At 50.2% G+C, this 23,652-nt stretch overlaps 1 protein-coding gene across 1 annotated transcript in view; it reads right to left on the reverse strand.

Moving 5' to 3' along the window:
* The window catches only part of LOC140403978 (excitatory amino acid transporter 2-like), a 189,899-nt gene that overhangs the window by 44,447 nt on the left and 121,800 nt on the right, over positions 1-23,652 (reverse strand). Inside the window, exons 2-7 of the mRNA XM_072492288.1 lie at positions 15,541-15,687; positions 11,392-11,544; positions 9,397-9,647; positions 4,751-4,931; positions 2,388-2,514; positions 355-588 (exon numbers count right to left, since the gene is read on the reverse strand). Of these exons, the coding sequence (XP_072348389.1) occupies positions 355-588; positions 2,388-2,514; positions 4,751-4,931; positions 9,397-9,647; positions 11,392-11,544; positions 15,541-15,667 (1,073 nt within the window). The 5' untranslated portion in view covers positions 15,668-15,687. The remainder of the gene's footprint in view (positions 1-354; positions 589-2,387; positions 2,515-4,750; positions 4,932-9,396; positions 9,648-11,391; positions 11,545-15,540; positions 15,688-23,652) is intronic.

Below are 23,652 nucleotides of genomic sequence, written 5' to 3' on the forward strand. Positions count from 1 at the left end.
GCACGGGGTTAGATACAGAGTAAAGCTCCCTCTACACTGTCCCCATCAAACACTCCCAGGACAGGTACAGCACGGGGTTAGATACAGAGTAAATCACCCTCTACACTGTCCCCATCAAACACTCCCAGGACAGGTATAGCACGGGGTTAGATACAGAGTAAAGCTCCCTCTACACTGTCCGCATCAAACACTCCCAGGACAGGTACAGCACGGGGTTAGATACAGAGTAAAGCTCCCTCTACACCGTCCCCAGCAAACACTCCCAGGACAGGTTCAGCATAGTTAACATTTGGAATCAACCTTGAAAAAAAGCACCTGCTTCCTCTTTTGATTGACACAAGAGTCAGTTTGTACCTAGACGCTGTTCCGAGAGCTGTGATCCAGGCTTGAAATATTCCACCACAGAATGTGAGTGGGTTCTTCCTCGTGATGATGAAATAAATGGAAGGCAGAATGAACGCACCGTGGATGATTAGACCGACCATCACGGTCACCATGTACATTCCCAGCTGCCGAGCTACGACCTCCAGGTCCTTGATCTCTGCAATCTTCCCACAGATCAGAGAGGCAATCCCAAGAGGAGAATACCTGCCAAACAGAACACACCACTCATCAGCCTGGTCTCTGCTTTGATTGGCTGCCCAGTGGCCGGACTGGTTTAGCACAGTGGGCTAAACAGCTGGGTTGTAATGCAGAACAAGGCCAGCAGCGTGGGCCCAATTCCCGCACCAGCCTCCCCGAAGAGGCGCTGGAATGTGGCGACTCGGGGCTTCTCGCAGGAACTTCATTGAAGCGTACTCGTGGCAATAAGCGATTATTATTATTCTTATTATTTGGGTGAGGCAAGATTCATGATGGTTCCTTTGCTCAGGGTGGAGATCCTCGATGGGCCATCGTGGTCAATGATACACCAGGCCCACCATTCTCCTTCTGAAGGGCAAACCAGGTCTCCGCTGTAGCTCAATGGGAGCCACTCTTGTGGCAAACGATTGTGGGTTTATGTCCCACCCCAAGAGACTAGAGTACTTCATCTCAGTTCATGGGCCCAGCGCAGTACTGAGGGAGTGCCACACTGTCAGAGGTGCCATATTTCAGCTGGTCACCTCTGTCTTCTCAAAGATCCCATAGTACAACGAAGAGCAGGAGGTGTTCTCCTTGATGTCCTGGATGATAGTTATTCCTTTACCAACATCATCCAAAACAGATAAGAGAGTCATTGCTGCTCTTGGGATCTTGCTGTGCCCCAATTTGTCGCTGTGTTTTCCTACTTTGCAACTACACTTCATAAGAACCGCATTGGCTGGAAAGTGCTTTGCGATGTCCCGAGGTTGTGAAAGGCACGGTAGAACCTAGAGAATCTCCAACAGGTCTGGCACAGAAGGAGGCCATCCAGCCCACCATGTCCCATGCTGGCTGGCTGCCACTCAGCTGGTCTCACCGTTCCCATCAACCCTGAAAATCCTATTCTGACAATGATCGAATTCCCTATCGAAAGTCCTGGTCGAATCTGCTTCCACCACACACGGGGGCATCGCGCTCCCCGTCCTAACTCCTGGCCGTTTCTCCCTTTGCCAATCACCTGAATTCGGTGCCCTGGTTCTCGAACTGGCCGCCAACGGGAACAGTTTCTCTGGACTCTGTCCAAACCCTTCATGGATTTGAACACCTCGATCAAATCTCCTCTCAACCTTCTCCTCTCGAAGGACAACAGCCCCAGACGCACCAATCTATCCACATAGCTGCAGCTCCTCATCCCTGGAACCATTTTCATTAATAATATAATAAAAATATTTATTATTGTCACATGTACATTAACACTGCAATGAAGTTATTGTGAAAAGCCCCTAGTCACCACACTCCGGCACCTGTTTGGGTACATGGAGGGAGAATTCAGAATGTCCAATTCACCTAACCCGCACATCTTTGGACTTGTGGGAGGAAACCGGAGCACCCGGAGGAATCCCACGCACACACGGGGAGAACGTGCAGGCTCCGCACAGACAGTGACCCAAGCCGGGAATCGAACCCGGGTCCCTGGCGCTGTGAAGGAACTGTGCTAACCACTGTGCTACAGTGTCTCCTTTGTTCTCTGCAGTCTTTCTAATGCCTGCACGTCCTTCCGAAAAAGTGTGTATTGAGAACAGTGCTCTAGTTGAGGCTGAATCAGTGTTTTATAAAAGTTCACCAGAACCTCTTTTCCTTTTTCCTCTATTTATAAAGCGCAGGATCCTTCCGTCTCTTATTAACCACTTTCTCAACCTGCCCTGCCACTTATTCATGATTTGCACACATATATCCCCCACCCACCAGCTCCCTCTACGCCTGATTCGGTGGCCTCCACCCTTGCACGTCACGCTAGCTTTCCGCGTGGTGTAAACCAGCCTTACCACATGATCATTAAAACCAGATTCATGATGATCTCATTGAGAACATTGAAGAATTCGGCCATGACACGTGCCCTTTCTCCCATCTTCCCCATGCATATACCGAACGCAATGAAGAATCCGATCAGGCCTAGGAGGCAAAAGACAACACAAGTCAAACAATTGTAATTAGAAGTACAATAAGGTGGTCATAATATCAGGCTAGAACAGGGTGGATCATCTTTGCTTCAAGAGCCTTCAATGCCCTGACGTTCTAATTCAAATAAAGAGCTGTCAATGAATTAGGGCAGTATGATAGCACAATGGTTAGCACAGTCAGTTCACAGCTCCAGGGTACCAGGTTCGATTCCTGGCTTGGGTCACTGTCTGTGCGGAGTCTGCACGTTCTCCCCGTGTGTGCGTGGGTTTCCTCCGGGTGCTCTGGTTTCCTCCCACAGTCCAAAGATGTGCAGGTTGGGTGGATTGGCCATGATAAATTGCCCCTTGGTGTCCAAAAAGGTTAGGTGGGGTTACTGGGTTATGGGGATAGGGTGGAGACGAGTGCTTAAGTAGGGTGCTCCTTTCAAGGACCGGTGCAGACTAGATGGGCTGAATGGCCTCCTTCTGCACTGTAAATTTTATGGTAATTAAGTTTTGCCTTTGTCGCCGCGACAGTCATTGTCACGCTGGGATTAGCCAACTCAGCAAAGATTAGGATTCAATTCAGAACCTTCTGATCCACTAGACCTATTAGACATTAAAGAAAGATAGGCCAATTGAGATATTGATGAGCTGTGAAGCGTCAAAGAGTCGTTATGGTGCAGAATGAGGCCATTCAGCCCATTGAGTCCATGCTGGCCCCCAGTAGGGCAATCCCCTTCCCTTGCTTTATCCCCGTAACCCTCAAAGTGTCCATTCAAATTTCCTTGTGAAATCATCAATTATCTCCACTTCCACCACTCTCATTGGCAGCGAGTTCCAGCTCATTGCTATTCGCGGCCTAAATGTGCTCTTTGTGACATCCCCTCCCCTTGCATCCCTTGCTCAAAATCTTAAATCTCTGTCCCCCCTCGCCCTTGTATCATCAGCTAACGTGAACAGCTTTTCTTTGTCTTACCTTGGGCGCCATCTTTCGGAAGTGAAATGGAATGAAATGAGAATCGCTTATTGTCACAAGTAGGCGTCAATGAAGTTACTGTGAAAAGCCCCTAGTCGCCAGATTCCAGCGCCTGTTCGGGGAGGCTGGTACAGGAATTGAACCGTGCTGCTGGCCTGCCTTGATCTGCTTTCAAAGCCAGCGATTTAGCCCAGTGCTAAACCAGCGCCTGCTCCCTGCACCCGACTCAGGATGCCCCTCGCAAGGTTTGCCGGCCTCGTCACGCCTCGCAATCTGCATCCCGCCCAATGAGGTTAGGATCCAAATTTGCATATTCAAGTGAGTTGTTAGTCTCACTTGAGTACGCCTAGGCTGTTTCTACCAAGCACCCGGGATCGAATGGCCTCGCCTCGGAGACCCCGAGCGGGCGCCGTCTAGCACCAGATCCCACACACGTGGACCAGGCGTACCAGCACTTGGAAGGGTCTCCCAGGGGGATCGGGGGCCCGTGGGTAGTTGGGCTCTGGGCAGAGTGGTACCCTGGCACCGATACCACCTGTGCACCTTGGCACTGCCAGCTTAGCACCCTGGCACTGCCAGCTTTCGCCTCCACTCTGGCAGTGCCAGGGCACCAAGAGGCAATGCCAGGTGCCAGGCTGGCAGTACCAAGTTGCCCAGGTGGCATCATGCCCATTCCAGGGATCGGTGCCCTGCCCCTATGAGGTGGGGTGCGGGGGTGGGCTCAGTGACACCGTTATTGGTGTGCTGGATCATCCGGAGGCCGGAGGTGGTGCCAGAGATTGGCGAGTGGTGCTTTCAGCAAAAATAAGTCCAGTGAATCTAGTGTAACTCAGTTTTGGAGCGTGGATTAAATTTTATCGAGGTAGTGCCACTGTGTACAATCACCATATGGTTTACAGTCTATAAATTCTCTTGCTATCTGTGCTCAATATTTATTTTTACATTTTGCAATTTCCTCAGGAAGGGAATAACAGCATTATCCTCTATCCTTCCACTCCAATATCACACCTGAAGTACTCTCCCATTAAGACATTTATTAAAGTTGTAGCCCCAGTTATGGGCTCCATTAATAAAACAAGAACGCAAGGTTGAGCACAGAATTAACCCTGGGGCCCTCTCTGTGCAAGTGTCGGTCACCATTCTTCCATCTTCTGGCCTTTGCCTTCATCACCAGTGAAGGAACTCCCATCTTCCAATATGGCGGCATTGTTTCCCAGAATCCCTCTGTGAAATCAATTGAGTTAATTAGCTAGTGAACCGAGCGCCGTACCTAGAACATTCATGCCCCATTTGAGTTCCAGGTGCTTTTCTGTGACGAAGATATGTCGGGCATTGACACCAGGGAGGGTTCCGTTCCGGTAGGAAGCGTTGGCCATGAGGGCGTGAGTCATGTTGTCAGACTTGGTGTCATCAGCGAGAGAGACTGGAACCTTCTTTGATACTGTTTGTACCTAGTTGAGGGGCCCAAATCAATTTGGTTAGCAAAATAAGCGTATTACTGAAACAATTTCGAACAATAGCCTTTTTTTTATTAAATTCCATTTGAAATATGGTGCCACACCAGATGCATGCTGGGATTGTTTAATCCATGCAGAGAGATGATTTTAAAATGGTTACCCAGGCAACAGTAGAATGGAAGTAGGCCAATCCAATTGGCGCTGATTTAAAGACGTCCTGTACAAGGAATTGACAACCACAGAGCATGGTTTAGATACCAAACAGCTAATGACAAGGATGATGTAAAGCTGCATTTAACGTGGCCTCCTCCCCATGTGACCACCTAAAGTGGTGTCCAGCAAGGGATGCTGGGAAAAGTGGTCAGGTTCTATGGGCAAGCAGGCTGCAGAATTCAGGTTAAGACACACTGTGGTTTAGACAGGCGCAACGCGCACATGTCAGGTGGCTAGACCCCCCCCCTCCCCCCACATTCCTGTGTCCACCCCCGATCCATTCCCCGTAACAGGGAGGGGTGAGGGGGTAGGGAGTGGCGGGTAAGGTGCCCACCAGCTCACCTGCCTTTAGGCCTCTCGAGAGCCTTAATGGCTAATCAATCGGCCTCCACTCCGTAATAAGACGTGTAGCGGAAGGCAAGAGTGGGAAGGCCATTTTATTCGTCAACTTTGTCGAAAAGGCAGGAAGGTCGGGGGAAGGACACAACGTTCGGTTGTGGGGGTGGAGGGGGGGGGGGGGGGGGGTCGTTGTTCTGTGTGCATCGTGGGCAACCCACACAAGATGTCACATCCACGCCTGTGCTCCCCACCTGGTCACTAAAATTACCCCCTGCTCCCCTCTGCGCTCCCCATCCTCCACAGTACCTGATTCAAAACCCCCCCCCCCAACCTAAAGGATTTACGTGGGTCAGGCTCACATCCTCGATATCCATGGGCCCGCTTGCAGCCCCCACAGGGGCCTACCGTTGAGTTCTGACCAAAGTGGCCGGCCACTCTCGAGAGCGGGTCTTTCGCGCACCCACGGGTGGCGGTCCGACCCTCAGCTGCTCGTGGTCGCTGCGGGGCAGCCTTCTTTAAGGTTGGTCGGTTTGGACCTGACCTTTAAGCCCCCCCCCCTGCTCCCAATACCCTACATTTTATAAAACCCAGCCCATGGAGACACTTTCAACAGTCACACTTGAAGTCAACGTCACGGCCAATAATATTGTTCGCCCAACCCATAGGACATCTATCTTGATGACTTACACCAACAATTTGCATTCGTATTGCGCCTTTAATGGAGTAAAAGTTCCCCAAGGTTGGGAAGTCTTACCTGACAATGTTTGTCAATAGGCCACAGGGTAAGATAATCATGGCAAGCTCACTCACAGAGGAGACGAGTAGAAACTGTTTTCTCATGTAAAAGGATCAAGGACGAGAGGGGCACACATTTAAAGTGATTTTCAAGAGAAGCAAACGTGTGATGCGAGTGAAAGCACGTTCAGGCGGCGAGTGGCTGGGACCTGGAATGCACGGCCTGGAAGTGTGGTGGAGGCAGGTTCAATCGAGGCAGTCACGAGGGCATTAGATGATTATTTGAATCGAAACAATGTGCAGTACAGGGGTTAATGGGGAAAAGGCACTAAGTCATGATGCTCTTTCGGGAGCCGGAGTAGACACGATGGGCCGAATGGCCTCCTTCTCCACCGTGGCAATTTCGTCATTCTGCGATACTTAAATCGGTAGGTTTTAGAGAGCGAGAGAAAGGGTGAGGGAGAGAAATGCAGAACTCAGGACCCCGGCAGCTGAAGCCGCCTAAAGGCGGAGGGAGGGAGGGGAGGGGGTATTTAGGGAGAGTGTTCTGGAGGTTAGAACCAACGTAGCTTGAGCCTGCCTCTAACGGGGGCCACAGAGAGGAACGGAATGGAGGATTGTCAGATTATCCGAGGAATTTACAACTGAAGGATGGGAGAAACCATGGAGGAATTTACGTGACTTGGGTGAGGTTGGAGATGAAACTATTCGTTTCCAGTGATTCAGAAGAGCTGCCTCGGATTGCTGCCTGGCCCAGAACTCAATGCTGGGTGTGGCTAAAATGTGGCTGGGGAGGCCGCAGTTCGGAATGCTGGATGGGACAGTGTTTTGGGACCTTTACTCCAGTTCAGCGGTGGGCAACCCAGAGCCTGGGGGCCACATTGCGGCCCCTCTGGATTCTGAGTGGGGCCCACACGACATTCTATTGCCCGTTGCACAGGCGCAGGGCCGCCACATTCCGCTGATTTCCATCCGTGTCGTTTTTTTTTTCCTCCCGGATTGGCTGAAGTGATTTGCTCTTAAAGCGAGGGCGAGTGAAGTGAGGTGAGCGTTGATCGCTCACAACCTCGGCTGTCAGAGCCGTGCGCTCCCTCTGGTGTCCAATCAAAGTGCGATCATTTATTTTGTTTACACCATTTGAAGTCGATGATAGTTGACGGTGACGCAGTGGTTAGCGTTGCTGCCTCACAGCGATAGGGTTCGGTCCCGGCCTCGGGTGACTGTGTGGAGTCTGCGCGTCCTCCCCGTGTGTGCGTGGGTTTCCTCCGGGTGCTCCGGTTTCCTCCCACAGTCCAAACATGAGCAGGTTAGGTGGGTTTACAGAAAGGGCGGGGGAGTGGGCCTGGGCAGGGTGCTCTTTCGGCGGGTCGGTGCAGACTCGATGGGCCGAATGGTTTCCTTCTGCACTGTCGGAATTTTATGGATATGAATCATTAAGCATTTTCCATAACTCGTTACAAAATATTTGGTGTGTATTAAATGTACTCACCTGATGAAGGAGCTGTGCTCCGAAAGCAAGTGATTCCAAACAAACCTGTCGGACTTTAACCTGGTGTTGTAAGACTTCTTACGGTATTAAATGTATTTAATCTTATTCATTGGGTCATGGTTAGTGAACAAGATTGTGTTTCTAGCTGGCCTAAGAATGGATCAGTGGACATTTGCTATAACCTGACTTGCGGGTGATTAACTCGCTCCAGAGGCCTGACCAGGGATGTACTTCTGAGGCTGTATAAGGCTCTGGTCAGACCCCATATGGAGTATTGTGAGACATTTTGGACCCCGTATCAAAGGAAGGATGTGCCGGCCTTGGAAAGGGTCCAGAGGAGGTTCACAAGAATGATCCCTGGAATGAAGAGCTTGGCGGGATTGTCCCAGCCCGGGGCCGGGCCGGGGAATCCCCACAACTGGGCCACGCCGCCCCACGCCGGCAGGCGATTCTCCGCGGAGCGGAGATCCGGCGCTTTTGGCGCGACGCCGGTCGCAGGCCGCCAATTCTCGGGCCGGGATGGGCAGAGAGGCCGCTCTAAAAATGCAGAATCCCGCCGCGCCGTCCACACCTGGTCTCAGCTGGCGGGAACTCTGCGCGCAGGGTCGGGGGTGGCCTGTGGGAGGGGAGAGGGGGGGCTCCGATCCCAGGGGGGTCTCCGATGGGGCCTGACCCGTGACCGGGGCCCACCCATCGGCGGGCCGGCCTCTCGCTCCCCGGGCCGATTTTCTTCCGCGCCGGCCCCTGAACTCCCGCATCAAGTTGCGTCGGGGCTGGCGCGTTGAGGGAGGCCACTGCGCATGCGCGGATCCCACGGCGCACAGTTCGCGCCGGGATGGGAGGCTGGAGTGGCGTGAACCGCTCCAGCGCCGTGCTGGCCCCTGGAGGGGCCAGAATCGGTACTCCCAGCGGCCCGTTCACACCGTCGTGAAACGCGACGGTGTTTCCGACGGCATGGCGACTCTGCATTCAAATGGGAGGATCCCGCCCCTTGTCTTTTGAGGAACGGTTGAGGGCTCTGGGTCTGTGCTCGTTGGAGTTTAGAAGGATGAGAGGGGATCTTATTGATACATACAGGATACTGCGAGGCCTGGATAGAGTGGACGTGGAGAGGATGTTTCCACTTGTAGGAAAAACTAGAAGCAGAGGGCACCATCTCAGACTAAAGGGACAATCCTTTAAAACAGAGATGAGGCGGAATTTCTTTAGCCAGAGGGTGGTGAATCTGTGGAACTCTTTGCCGCAGAAGGCTGTGGAGGCCAAATCACTGAGTGTCTTTAAGACAGAGATAGATAGGTTCTTGATTAATAAGGTGATCAGGGGTTATGGGGGGGAAGGCAGGAGATTGGGGATGAGAAAAATATCAGCCATGATTGAATGGCGGAGCAGACCCGATGGGCCGAGTGGCCGAATTCTGCTCCTGTGTCTTACGGTCTTATGGAGCACAAGTTCAAGGTTGACATTCCCTGTGGAATGGGAGCCGAGATGTTAGACTAAGACTGATCTGTCAGATGCGTGTAAAAAAATGTCATGGCACTCTTTGCATAAGTGTAGAGGGATTCTCTCCAATGTCCAATGAGACATGCAGTGGCCAGGAAAGGTTCTATGCGAATGCGAGTCGTTTTCGGACTTTGAACCTGGTGTGGGCAAAATAAGCGTCTGATTAATCTGTAGGAAGGTCACCTGTTGGAAACATGCTTGCACGAGGTTTTCCGGGAATAGATTCCGGATGAGGTCCAGGAAGGCGTCCAAACTCGACACTTCGGGGTTCCTGGACATCACGGTCATCTGCTTCCTGAGCTTCCGGTTGCCCGGGTGGATGGCAATGACCAGGATGACACCGAGAGCGGCGGCAATGATGGTCGTGGACATGTAATAGACCATGGCCCGCGAGCCCATCCTCCCACTCGACCGGGCATCAAGACTGGAGAGACCTGGGGAGAGAGAAAGAGAGAGGGAGAGAGATGGGGGAAATGCGAGAGATTTGTAAATCCTGACGAAATCATTTCACCCACAGCATCAAACTGTCTTGCCTCTCTCCAACGTGGAGTAATTTGCCCTATTCTTCCGACCCTTTTCCTGTCGCATTCATTATTTGTGGGCCGCCCCTTTTCCCTTTTATTCTCTTGGGTCTTATTGAAGTCACGAGGCCGCCACTTTTGTTGCGTTGCTTCCTCACACCTGATATCGGCCTTCAGTCAAAACCATACCCCGGGGAATTTCCTTGGATCAGATCAGCTGTGATCACACTGAATGCCGGAGCGGATTCAGGGGTCCGGGTGGCCTCCCCGGTAAGCTCGCCTGACCTGCACATCTTCGGACGCTGAGGGACAGTTCAGAATGGCCAATCCACATAACCTATATATCCCTGGACACGAAGGGGCAGTTTAATACAGCCAATCCACCTAACCTGCACATCTTCGGACTGCGGGAGGAAACCGGAGCACCCGGAGGAAACCCACGCAGACACGGGGAGAACGTGCCGACTCCGCACAGACAGTGACCCAGCGGGGAATCGAACCTGGGGCCCTGGAGCTGTGAGGCAGCCGTGCTAACCACTGTGCCGCCGTGCTGCCCACTAGTTACCCCTTGTTAGTTTATTGTGGATATGCAGGGTGGATATGAGTGAATCTGAGAGAGAAAACCCAGCAGGAATATTACCTGATGGATATCACGACTGGCTGAAGATGGGTGCAAAACCTGAGGGATGTTTTCTGAGTTAATATCCAGTGGGACATTCATGTCCATCTCTCATAAGATTATATGGAATGGAAACAGGAGTAGGCCATTCGGCCCCTCGAAGTTGCTCTGCCATAAGACGTAGGAGCAGAATTAGGCCACTCGGCCCATCGAGTCTGCTCCGCCATTCAATCATGGCTGATATTTTCTCATCCCCATTCTCCTGCCTTCTCCCCATAACCCCTGATCCCCTTATTGATCAAGAGGGGTTCGATAAGATCATGGCTGATCTGATTGAGGCCTTAGCTCCACTTTCCCACCTGTCCCCCATAACCCTGAGCTCCCTTGTCGATCAAAAATCTGTCCAACTCCACCTGGAATATACTCAATGATCCAAACCCCATTGTTCACGGAGGAAGAAAATTCCAAATACCAACGGCACTCTGTGGGAAGTAATTCCTCCTCACCTCCAGCATAAACGGGAGAGGCCGGGTGGTATTCTCCGACCCCGGTCCGGGTCGGAGAATCACCGGGGGGGGGGGGGGGGGGGGGGTGCGCGATTCACGCAATGCCGCTCCGACGATTGCAGTCGGCGCAGCGCCTGTCGGGGCTCTACGTGCGCGCACAGGTTAGAGGCCATTTGGCCCAGAGTGCCCATGTTGGCCCCTTTGAAGGAGCTGCCCCGTTAGCCACACTAACCTGCTCTTCGCCCATAACCCTGCAGGTGTTGCTAAGAAGGTTGCCCCAATAAACCACAGCTTCCAGATGGTAAGCTCCAGCAGGGAGAGCTCTCCCTAAGCGTGAACAGGATCTGGGTTGACTGCAAAGCATTCCATAGTCGAATAGCCCGCATGTTCGCAGCTGAAGAGTGAGTGAAGTGCTGGGTGGGGTGAGGGAGGCTGCTGCTGCGACCTGCAGGTATTGCGAGTGCGCAAGAACGGGAGCAGGGAAAGGATGAAGGCGGACGATTTGGGTACGGCGACTGTCCTGCTTTCTCACCTGAGATCAGACTGGAGATGATGAGCGGGAGAATCAACATCTTCAACATTCGCATGAGAATATCACCGGGAAAGGACACGAGAAGGAGAAAGTTGAGGCCTAGATCTGGCACCATGCGTAGGAGGCACCCAAACACTGCACCCAGGATCACACCTGAAGCACAACAGGTTAAAACAAACATCAGATTCTCAGGTATTAAACACAGATTCACGATAATGCGCACACACACACACACACACACACACACACACACACAGTGCCCACCGACCTTCCGTGCCCGGTGGGCACTGCAGGGGACTGAGGTGTGTTATCGACCCCTCCCGTCACATTCCATTTTAAGTTTCTTTTGAGATTTTGTTTACCACGATGCAGCGTCCCTTTAAGGAGCTGCAGTTTAATTCATCCCAGAGTTTGTCAACTCAGTTTATTCCGTTTACCAAACCAAACACATAGCCGAGAGAAAGACCTGCAGTTTTTTATAGCACCTTCGTCAACCTCAGGGCAGTCCAGGGTGCCAGAGAAGTACATTTCTGAAGTGCAGTCACTGCTGTAATGTGGGAAACTCTCGAGCAAATTTGTGCACAGCAAGCTCCCACAAACAGAAATAATAATATTTATTAGTGTCACAAGTAGGCTTACAATCACACTGCAATGGAGTTACTGTGAAAGTCCCCTGGTCGCCACTCTCCGGCGCCTGTTCGGGTACACTGAGGGAGAATTCAGAATGTCCAATTCAACTAACAAGCACGTCTTTCGGGACTCGTGGGAGGAAACCGGAGCACCTGGAGGAAACCCACGCAGACACGGGGGGGACGTGCAGACTCCGCACAGACAGTGACCCAAGCCGGGAATCGAACCCGGGACCCTGGCACGGTGAAGCAACAGTGCTAGCCACCGGGCTACCATGCCGCCACGTGACATTGACCAGGGAATCTGTTTCTAAATAACGTCGGTCGAGAGATAAATATTGGCCAGGGCACGATGAGAGATCACTCCTGCTCTTCTTCGAGAAAAAAAGCCCATTGGCTTCGGCAAGACTGGAATGTCCAACCAGCTGGAGGGGTGGGATAATTCCGCCCACGATCTTCCGACTCCCAGGTGGCAACGCTGGTACCGTCCACCTTACAACAAAAAAAGTACCCAGGCTGCCTCGCGTTAGGGCAGAATCCTCAGGAGATCCAATCTGGTACTTAGATTTTTAAAACTGCTCAATGAATGGCAGGCGTGCTTAAGTGAGCTTGCGACAGAAGACAGATGTGACACCCAGTGAGCTTGCGACAGAAGACAGATGTGACACCCAGTGAGCTTGCGACAGAAGACAGATGTGACACCCAGTGAGCTTGCGACGGCAGACAGATGTGACACCCAGTGAGCTTGCGACAGAAGACAGATGTGACACCCAGTGAGCTTGCGACAGAAGACAGATGTGACACCCAGTGAGCTTGCGACAGAAGACAGATGTGACACCCAGTGAGCTTGCGACAGAAGACAGATGTGACACCCAGTGAGCTTGCGACGGCAGACAGATGTGACACCCAGTGAGCTTGCGACAGAAGACAGATGTGACACCCAGTGAGCTTGCGACAGAAGACAGATGTGACACCCAGTGAGCTTGCGACAGAAGACAGATGTGACACCCAGTGAGCTTGCGACAGAAGACAGATGTGACACCCAGTGAGCTTTGGCCGACCATCTTTCCTTCTCTTCAAATGCAGAGCAGAGGTTGATTAAAAGGTAGAAGCCAACAGCAGCCGTCCGAGGGATTTGCTCCCAATTTTAATTTCTTATTTACCCGGGATTTACGCAGGAACATTGCGGCCCTGATGAAATTCCAATCCCTTCCGATCACGAAGCAATTACAGGATCCTCACAGAGGTCAGTGAATTCACATGAATTAATGTGGCGCTGTCTGTTTTAAGAGGTAACATGTCATGCTGCCTTGGGTTCAATTCCATCTGTAATCTTCTTTGTAAAGAGCAGCTCAAGTCTCGAAAATTGAAGCCTAATCTTCAACATTAAAACAGGGAGATGTCTGTAGGATGGCGGTACAAACACTCGGACCATATCTCACTGTGCCATGTTTCACATGACTGGTATCTCTCAGTCCCACTCTCTCAAGGAGATAGGATATAGTAAGAAGTCTCACAACACCAGGTTAAAGTCCAACAGGTTTGTTTCGATGTCACTAGCTTTCAGAGCGCTGCTCCTTCCTCAGGTGAATGAAGAGGTAGATTCCAGAAAGATATATATAGACAAAGTCAAAGATGCAAGACGATACTTAGAATGCGAGCATTTGCAGCTAATTAAGTCTTTACAGATCCAGAGAGAGGGATAATTCCAGGTTAAAGAGGTGTGAATTGTCTCAAACCAGGACAGTTGATAGGATTTTGCAAGCCCAGGACAGATGGTGGGGGGTGAATGTAATGCGACATGAATCCAAAGTCCCGGTTGAGGCCGTACTCGTGTGCGGAACTTGGCTATAAGTTTCTGCTCGGCGTTTTCCAAGGCGGCCTTCAGGACGCGCGACAACGCAGAATCGGCGAACAGAAATTTATAGCCAAGTTCCGCACACATGAGTACGGCCTCAACTGGGGCCTTGGATTCATGTTGCATGACAGCCACAGCAATACGATCAATCCATTCCAGGAACTCCAACCCGATTAAGAAATCAAACATAGCCCGGTTATATTTATCTTGCCATTTCATTGCAAACTGTCCTACATTTGAGGAAATCATGAGCTTAATCCTACAAACAGAAGCTTTTAGTTGTGTGACGGAAGGTAAAGTAGAAACACAACAATGTGCAGCTGTAAAGGGAGTCAAAAAGAATGTACGCACGTGAACACATGCACAAACACACGGCCACGCATACACACAAAATGAACACATGTAGACACAAACACACATGTGCACACATGAACACATGCACATACACATGCAGATATGCACATAAATACATGCAAACACACACATGAACAAACACACACACAAGTGCACACATGCACACACACACACATGCACACACGCACACACGCACACGAATACATGCACGCCCAAATATGAACGCACACATACGAGCACGTGCACACACAATTATTCGCACAACAAGGAGTGAGCTCCAGACTGGAATAGAAATAAAATGTTGGGAAGCCTCAGTGGGGCTGGCAGGATCTCTGGAGAGAGAAACAGAGTGAAACCCGTTTTGAGTTCAACATTGTTCGTTCTCCTTTCCCTTGGAATCCGAAGGAGAGTCATACGAACTTGAATCATGAATTCTGTTTCTCTCTCCACGGATGCTGCCAGACCTGCTGAGCTTTTCCGGAATTTTCTGTTCTTGTTTCAGACTTCCAGCGTCCACAGTATTTAGTCGTGGCTTTCGTGTTCCAGACTGGAGTCTATTGGAGGGATTTGGGTGGTTTATATATAGAAGAACAGATTACCAGGAGTGAGGTCCAGATTAGTTGAAATATCTTTCCTTCCCAGATAGCCGCAAATCACGTCAAAACCACACTAAAGTGAGCCTTCAAAACATTCCACAAAAAACATCAACCATTTTATTGAAAACATATTTTACTCCCAGGTTTTTTGAGACTTCACGGACAGGAGGAACCTTGTGGTCAGAGGATCTGTTCTCAGAGGGTGATGCAAACCCTCGGCCTCAAAGGTGTCCTGACACCCAGCGACACAGGAGAGCAGGACCTGTCTTATTGTGTCGTATGCTCCAGGGTAATCACAATTCAAAAGAAAAGCGTTGTCTATTTTTATTAAAAAATAAATTTAGAGTACCCAATTTTTTCCCATTAAGGGGCAATTTAGCGTGGCCAATTCACCTACCCTGCACATCTTTGGGTCGTGGGGGCGAAACCCACGCAGACACGGGGAGAATGTACAAACTCCACACGGACAGTGACCCAGAGCCGGGATCGAACCTGGGACCTCGGCGCCATGAGGCAGCAGGGCTAACCCATTGCGCCACCGTGCTGCCCTCGTTGTCTATTTAATCAGCCCGGAATCAACGCCTGTGATTTTCACAGGATTGTTGAGGGAAACATGACCTAACTGTGACATCGCCCGTTTAGGGGAAACAAGCATTTAGATGTACCCGGGGTTAGGATCATGAATTACAATCATGACACAATGCGGTCTTACCAAGAATGGTCAGCAAGAGCAGTAGGTTCCTCTCCAGCCAAGTGCAATGTTTTGAGAGGGGGGGTTTGGGCAATTCGTCGAGGCTCGGGTGACGGTCTGGGATGTGAGTGTCTGATTGATTTGTCATCTCTGTAAACGCACAGGACGCTGCGCAAAAAAGAAAAATACCATTGTAGTGTCTGACTCATCCACAGCATCACGGTAAGAACATATCTGAGTGTAACACCCAGTAACAATCCCCACACCGCTCAGTGTAACACTCAGTAACAATCCTCACACCGCTCAGTGTAACACTCAGTAATATTCCCACACCCTCAGTGTAACACTCAGTAATATTCCCCTCACTCCTCAGTGTAACACTCAGTAATATTCCCACACCCTCAGTGTAACACTCAGTAATATTCCCAGACTCCTCAGTGTAACACTCAGTAATATTCCCACACACTCAGTGTAACACTCAGTAACATACCCCACACTCCTCAGTGTAACACTCAGTAATATTCCTCACACTCCTCACTGTAGCGCTCAGTAATATTCCCCACACCCTTAGTGTAACACTCAGTAATATTCCCACACACTCAGTGTAACACTCAGTCATATTCCCACACCCTCAGTGTAACACTCAGTAATATTCCTACACCCTCAGTGTATCACTCAGTAACATTCCCCACACTCCTCAGTGTAAAACTCAGTAATATTCCCACACACTCAGTGTAACACTCAGTAATATTCCCACACACTCAGTGTAACACTCAGTAACATTCCCCACATCCTCAGTGTAACAGTCAGTAATATTCCCACACACTCAATGTAACACTCAGTAATATTCCCCGAACAGGTGCCAGAATGTGGCGACTCGGGGCTTTTCACAGTAACTTCATTTGAAGGCTAGTTGTGACAATAAGCGATTTTCATTTTCATTTTCATTTCATTTCACTCCTCAGTGTAACACTCAGTAATATTCCCACACACTCAGTGTAACACTCAGTAACATTCCCCACACTCCTCAGTGTAACACTCAGTAATATTCCCACACACTCAGTGTAACACTCAGTAACATTCCCCACATCCTCAGTGTAACACTCAGTAATATTCCCACACACTCAGTGTAGCGCTCAGTAATATTCCTCACACTCCTCAGTGTAACGCTCAGTAACATTCCCCACACTCCTCAGTGTAACGCTCAGTAATATTCCCCTCACTCCTCAGTGTAACACTCAGTAACATTCCCCACACTCCTCAGTGTAACACTCAGTAATATTCCCACACACTCAGTGTAACACTCAGTAACATTCCCCACATCCTCAGTGTAACACTCAGTAATATTCCCACACACTCAATGTAACACTCAGTAATATTCCCCGAACAGGTGCCAGAATGTGGCGACTCGGGGCTTTTCACAGTAACTTCATTTGAAGGCTAGTTGTGACAATAAGCGATTTTCATTTTCATTTTCATTTCATTTCACTCCTCAGTGTAACACTCAGTAATATTCCAACACACTCAGTGTAACACTCAGTAATATTCCCACACACTCAGTGTAGCGCTCAGTAATATTCCTCACACTCCTCAGTGTAACGCTCAGTAACATACCCCACACTCCTCAGTTCAACGCTCAGTAACATTCCCCACACTCCTCAGTGTAACGCTCAGTAATATTCCCCTCACTCCTCAGTGTAACACTCAGTAACATTCCCCTCACTCCTCAGTGTAGCGCTCTGTAATATTCCCCACACTCCTCAGTGTAACACTCAGTAATATTCCCACACCCTCAGTGTAACACTCAGTAACATTCCCTACACTCCTCAGTGTAACACTCAGTAATATTCCCACACTCCTCAGTGTAACACTCAGTAATATTCCCACATCCTCAGTGTAACACTCAGTAACATTCCCCACACTCCTCAGTGTAACACTCAGTAATATTCCAACACTCCACAGTGTAACACTCAGTAATACTCCCACGCCCTCAGTGTAACACTCAGTAATATTCCCCACACTCCTCAGTGTAACATTCAGTAATATTCCCACACTCCTCAGTGTAACACTCAGTAATATTCCCACACCCTGTTGCTCTTTTTAGCCTTAGTCTATTTGCTCTGATTACGTCACCTTTGCTCACGCGTCGCCAGGTATCTTTATGATACCGCCACATGGTTCAAGTTCAAGTTATGATTACTAATACAGCACACCGCTTAGTCAGGATTAAACAACGGTCACTTATTATATACAACAAGCAATATTAATACACTAATACTACTATCTATATAATAAACCTATTACTACTGGCCAATACCTAACTTAGGAAGAGCCCACCAGGTCAGGGAAATGAATGGCTTGTCCAATCAGATATGGCCCGCGGGATTCAAAAGGCTGCTACAGGTCGGTGGCTAGGTGTCTCTACCGGATAGCGATCGCTGGATTCAAACTTACAGTTGCCGGTTGCTGGTCTTGCGAAGATCTCGAGCAGGCGAAGAGGAGAGAGAGAGAGAGATCTGAACTTGGCCCCTCACTTTTACAGGGCCCAGGGGCTTCCCGCCTCCCGGGGCGGCCCTTGACCCTGAGTTCCAAGTGATTGGATTTGTCCCCAATCCCTGGGTTCGATGTGTCCAATGGTGAGGCGATTCCTCGATCGGGGGGTGGTCGTTCACCTGTCTTTCTTTCGGCCACTGCAGGCGCTGACAGGTCTGGCCCGGTATTCAATTGCTAATATGTTGCAATTGTTCCCGGGGATAGCCGATTTAACTACAGATATTCTGGATAGATGGGCTGCTAACAGTCCTGAATGTAACTGCAAATATCTGGGTTGATGGGCTGTTGATAGCCCTGAGTATCGATCTGGGCCAACTTCCCCAGAGCCGAATATGCAATACTGTCTGCAGCTGCCTGCTTGGGTCTTGTTAGCTGCTTTTCCCAGCAGCCTTTCGGGTTAGCCATTTCAAACTGGGTTTTGGCCAGATTAATCGGGACGCAGCCATTTTACGTGGCTACATTCCCGCCTTGTGATCCTAACGCGAAGCGTGAAGGATCACATAAATCTTGTCCTCTTCGTTCCCTGACCGGGGGGGGGGGGCACCTCCTACATGGCCACTACTCTGACCCTAGCTATGCACAAAAATTTACCTAAACAATTCTTGAGGGCGCTATGTCAGGCAGGGGCATGTGTCTAAAAAAAAATAAACTGGGAACCTCTAATTGTACCTAAACAATCCTTCAAGCATTATACAATCTTATCTCTCTAAACATACAATAACAGTCACAACCTTTAATATATTCTTTCCTGGCTTGGCAGTCAAGCTCAGGATCATACATTTCCATACATTTTTATTTTTAGTTACAGGAAAAACCGCCAGTGCATGTTTTATCATTCCTATGTCGCGGGGGCCTGGGGTCTGGTCATAGCCGAATATCGGGGATCGGATCCGATAGACCGGGGTTCGAGCGCGGTACGCTCTCCTTTTCCACTTGCGGAGGCGCATGGTCTGTACTGCACAACTGAGTATAGCCAATGCCAACAGTGCCTCAATGATGTACGATAAGGAGTACCAAGTTATGAACTTGGCACACCAGGATAATGCAGCGTGGTCGGTGACTGGGCCCACGGTACTACTGGGCCGTGAAGTGTTAACAGTAGGGGGGTTTGGAGTGATGGGGTCCGCGTTCCCGCGCAACCAAATGTCCAGAACGAACATGTTGAGCACGGTGAAAGGAGTCCTCATGGCTGTCTTCTTTCTTTCCTTTTTCTGTGTTCGCTGGTTTTCTCCGGACTTGGAGCTTCTGGAGTTCTGTAAGACAAGCGTAGTGTGTGTAAATACTTCGGTTTAATATCTGGTGTGTTAGTGTGTCTGTCCTTCTTGGGGGCCAATTAAACCCTTATAATTGGTCACAGCATGTGACTCTCCCCCCATTTTTTTTCAAAACAAATGTTTGGACACGGCACACTTCCCAATGGTGGACCAGTGCTAAGTTTATCATCCAAATGTTCCAGGATGTAAATAGCATGTGGCAGCAACCCAAAGGTTGCCTAAATAAAATAAAACTGTTTTTGAAAGAAAAGTTCGAATGAGGTGCGTGTGGGCCGCGACGGGTAAGATTTGGGTGGATTCCCCGAGTAGGACGGCTCCCAATACCGTATCTTCGCTACCCGAGCATTTTTGACCAACGGGGGGGGTCCCCAGGCAGGGCGGGTCTCACACCGTTTCTCCACTGCCTGAGCGACCAAAGAATGGACAAAAATGTAGTCATCATGGTGGGGCTACTGTTCTGATTCTACCATCAAATCAGAAGAGTAGCTATGATCGGGCGTCTGGTCTGGTGACCAGGTATCTGTGGACAAGTTGGTACCGCTGAACAAGCGCCTGGCTTGTCCAATCGGAAAGAGCTAAAAAGGTCAGGTGAATGGGTGTGGGGCGGTGAGAACATTCTCTTGTAGGACGAACAACATTTATCAAACATACAAACAATGGAAAACATTCTGCAGGTTCCATCAGGAAGGACAACACTTTTCACCAAGTGTCTCCTTTAAATCATCATGTGGACACCTCAGTTCTCGGTTGCGAACAGGGTCGCAAAAGGGTTGGTGGAGTCAGGCCCGAGGTCGTCACCTTCTCCCGGGTGCCAAACTCTGGAGTGAATTAGGGCGGAAAGGGCTGCGTGGTGTGAGTTGGGATCGTCCTCGTCGTTGCGGACGAGTCTGCAGGAGTTGTCGCGGTGCCAATGAGTGGTGTCGAGTTGGGTGGGGACAAAGTCGGGGTCGTCCGTGTAGTTCGGTGGTCGGTGGTGGGGTTTATTTAAGTAGGTGATGAGAAAGGGGTCACTGGAGTCCAGGTCGGAGTTGCTGGGTGTGGGACCAGGATAGTAGGGAGGCGTGCTGTGGCTGTCGTCAGAGTCACAGTCGCTGTCTGTGCTGCTGCAGTCTGTGGGCGTTCCGGGGCGGAGCGTAAAGTTCGTGGGTGGAGTCTGTGGCGAGTCCGTGTCTGGGCTGGACGTGGAAGGGGTGGGTGTGGTCACGTTGGATGTGGGCGGGGTTTGGTCGGCTGCGTCAAGCATGACGTGGTGGGCGTGGTTTGACTGTGCTCCATAAACCTTGAGCTGGTTTATGTGAAACCATGCAGTCTTACCATTTTGGTATTTAATTTTATATACCGACGGGCTTATTTTGTTCGTAATTGAATAGGGATCCGAGTATTTTGGGGACAGGAACGTGCTGGGGTTGTACACGGACAACATTATTTGCTGTCCTATGTTGTACTCCGTAGCATGTACTGCCTTAGCAAAACAGGCCTTGCTCTGTTTTTTTTTTGCAGGACTGCCCTAACCTGTCTGTCCGTGCTAAGTGTGCTGGGGTTAAACCAAAACTCGCCTACGGCGCTGATTTTGTTCTGTCGTCCCCTATATTGAGTGTTGCATGGGGCTCTAGTGGATTTCGCCATCTTCCAGACACACTGGTTGACTGGATCGAAAGAGAGGTGGTGAGAGTTCATAAAATCGATCCCTAAAATGTGCTCTGCTGTTGGGGGCAGGTCGACTAACACTACGGGGTGCTTTGTAGTAAATTTCCGATATGGATGGGTACAGGGGTCATGATATGTCCCTGTTGTGAGTGGCCTGTGAAGCCGCTGAGGGTGATAGTGGATGTGGTGGGCCACGTGTCCCTACCAAGGGTGGAGGAATTTAAGGTTGTGCGGGACCCTCCGGTGTCCCAGAGAAGCTCGATCGGCTGTCCCCTAACCTTTGCTGCGACTACGGGTCATCCTGACCTATCCCAAAGGGTATCGCAGACCCAGCTGGGGGAGCCTGTACACCGTCGGTCCGTTCTTGTCACCTCTGTCTGATCGGACTGGGCGCTAACGCTATGTATGGGCTCTGCCTTTTTCTTATTGAGAGTTCCTGTCTGTTGGGCTCTCTGTGGCTTTTTAGGGCCATTGCATTCTTTAGCAAAATGTCCCAACTGTCCGCAATTGTAGCCTCTTGCGGTTTGGCTGGGGGGCTGTTCTTTCCCTCGTTTACCCAGGCGGGGTTGTGGAGAGTGGTTCTTACTGCCTGCACGTCTGCGGCGGCTTGGTTTTCCTCGGGGGTTCTAGTTGCTGATTTGCCGTGAGCCGCTTGTTCCCAAACGCGGGACAATCTTTTGACCACCCACTTCTCATTATGAGCCTCCTCCGAGGGGTCATAATTGCTACAGGCATTCTGTCCTGCTTCCGTGGCATGGGAGGTAAGGGTGTGGGTCCACTTGGCCAGATTGTCTGCGGACAAGTGGGCGCGATCTATGTTGCTTCAAAATGAATCCACAAGCGTCCTGCGAACGCTGTGGGGTGTTCAGACTTTTTCTGTCTGCATTTATTCAGACCGTCTACGGGGTCGCCCCGGTTGTACCCGATCGCATCCAGGATGGCGGCCTGCATTTCTGCAAGGGTGCCTCCTCCTACATTCTGTGGGTCGGGAAGGGCTGCTGCGACCGATGGGTCTAAGCTGAGGACCGTGAGCTTTACCTGCTCTTTCTCATCCAGGCTGTTGCCTGGTGTTTGACGGTGGCAAAGAAATGGTGTGGGTCTGAAGCGGGGAGGAACGGTGTGATTTTGGCACACGCGTCCCGTAATTGGGTCACTGTGAGGGGGGTGGAATATAAGACTCCCACTCGTCTGCTGTGGCGGTGCGGTGGGTGGTTACAGGGTTCATGGGAGCCTGTATTATCTGTTGTGTGGGGGGTGGGGGTGCTTTCCTCCTTTGGGGTTTTCCCTGCGCACATGCTCCCTGAACATATCTCTGCGCTGTCTCTTGCAATTCTCCCAATCAGGGCCGTCTTCCTGGTCTAAACTTTCCCCAAAGGTTTCTTGAAATCCCTTTTGGACAGAAAGCAGTGCTTTCAAGTCTGCAATCTGCTTTCGGCACTTTGCATGGTCCAAAGTACTCTGCCTTTGTTCCGTGGTTGTGGCGTGGCGCGCTCTCAAGGCTGCCTTGAGATCACTGCATTGTGTCTGGAGCGTCTCTACCTGGTTTTCTGTTTCTTTCCTTACCAGGACTGCACGCTGCAGGTCCTGATAAGCCTTTTCATATTGTGACTGGAAACTACTCAAGTGCGCCAGACAAGATTGGTGACCCCGTTTGGCGTCAGCCACCTCTTCGTCCTTTGCTGCTAATTTCTCTTTTAACTCCAGGTTCTCTTCCTCAACTTCGCATACATCGATTTTACTCATCCGATGTATGCCTTGTATTTCCTTGCGGAGCGTCCTGACGACCTCCTCTGTGCCTCGCAATTGTGCCAGACAGGACACAATTGCCATCGGCTTGCGCGCTTTTGCTAAACTCTATTTGTGGATCTCACTCAGGTTCTCCCACCAAGTATGTCCTATACTTCCTGGACCTGAGTCGTCGTTATTGCAGAAATCCTTCCACATGGGCCATCCTTTGCCCTGCAGAATTTTGCGGATTTCCACTTCCCAAACGGGACACTGTCCCGCTCTAACGCTGCTGACTGGTGCGACAGCAAAATCTTCGGGGTTCATGAGGCGTTGCATCGCTTGCATTGCCTGCATGGCTCTCTCTTATCTGCTCGTTACGTTCGAATTTGGAACAGGGGGCTAAGGTGGTGTGGTAGATGCGGGTACGGCTTGCGCTAATTTCCGAAATACCAACTGCCGATAGTTTTGACGCAACAAAAAATCTATCAGTTTTGCCTTATAGCCCTGTTAGTTACGCATGCATACACACACTTCCGAATTGTGAATTATTAACCAGAGCCGCTTGAACACATGTGGGTTTTTTTTTTGTTTCCGATTGGATTCTAATTCAAAATGTTGGGGTTCTCCTGGAGTGGTTTTCCACTTCTAAGTCGGGTCCTGGTGGAGTCGCCAATTATGTTGCTCTTTTTAGCCTTAGTCTATTTGCTCTGATTACGTCACCTTTGCTCACGAGTCGCCAGGTATCTTTATGATACCGCCACATGGTTCAAGTTCAAGTTATGATTACTAATACAGCACACCGCATAGTAAGGATTAAAACAACGGTCATTTATTATATACAACAAGCAATATTAATACACTAATACTACTATCTACATAATAAACCTATCACTACTGGCCAATACTTAACTTAGGAAGAGCCCACCAGGTC

This window comes from Scyliorhinus torazame, chromosome 29, assembly GCF_047496885.1.
Source record: "Scyliorhinus torazame isolate Kashiwa2021f chromosome 29, sScyTor2.1, whole genome shotgun sequence".
In the NCBI taxonomy this organism is placed as follows: domain Eukaryota; kingdom Metazoa; phylum Chordata; class Chondrichthyes; order Carcharhiniformes; family Scyliorhinidae; genus Scyliorhinus; species Scyliorhinus torazame.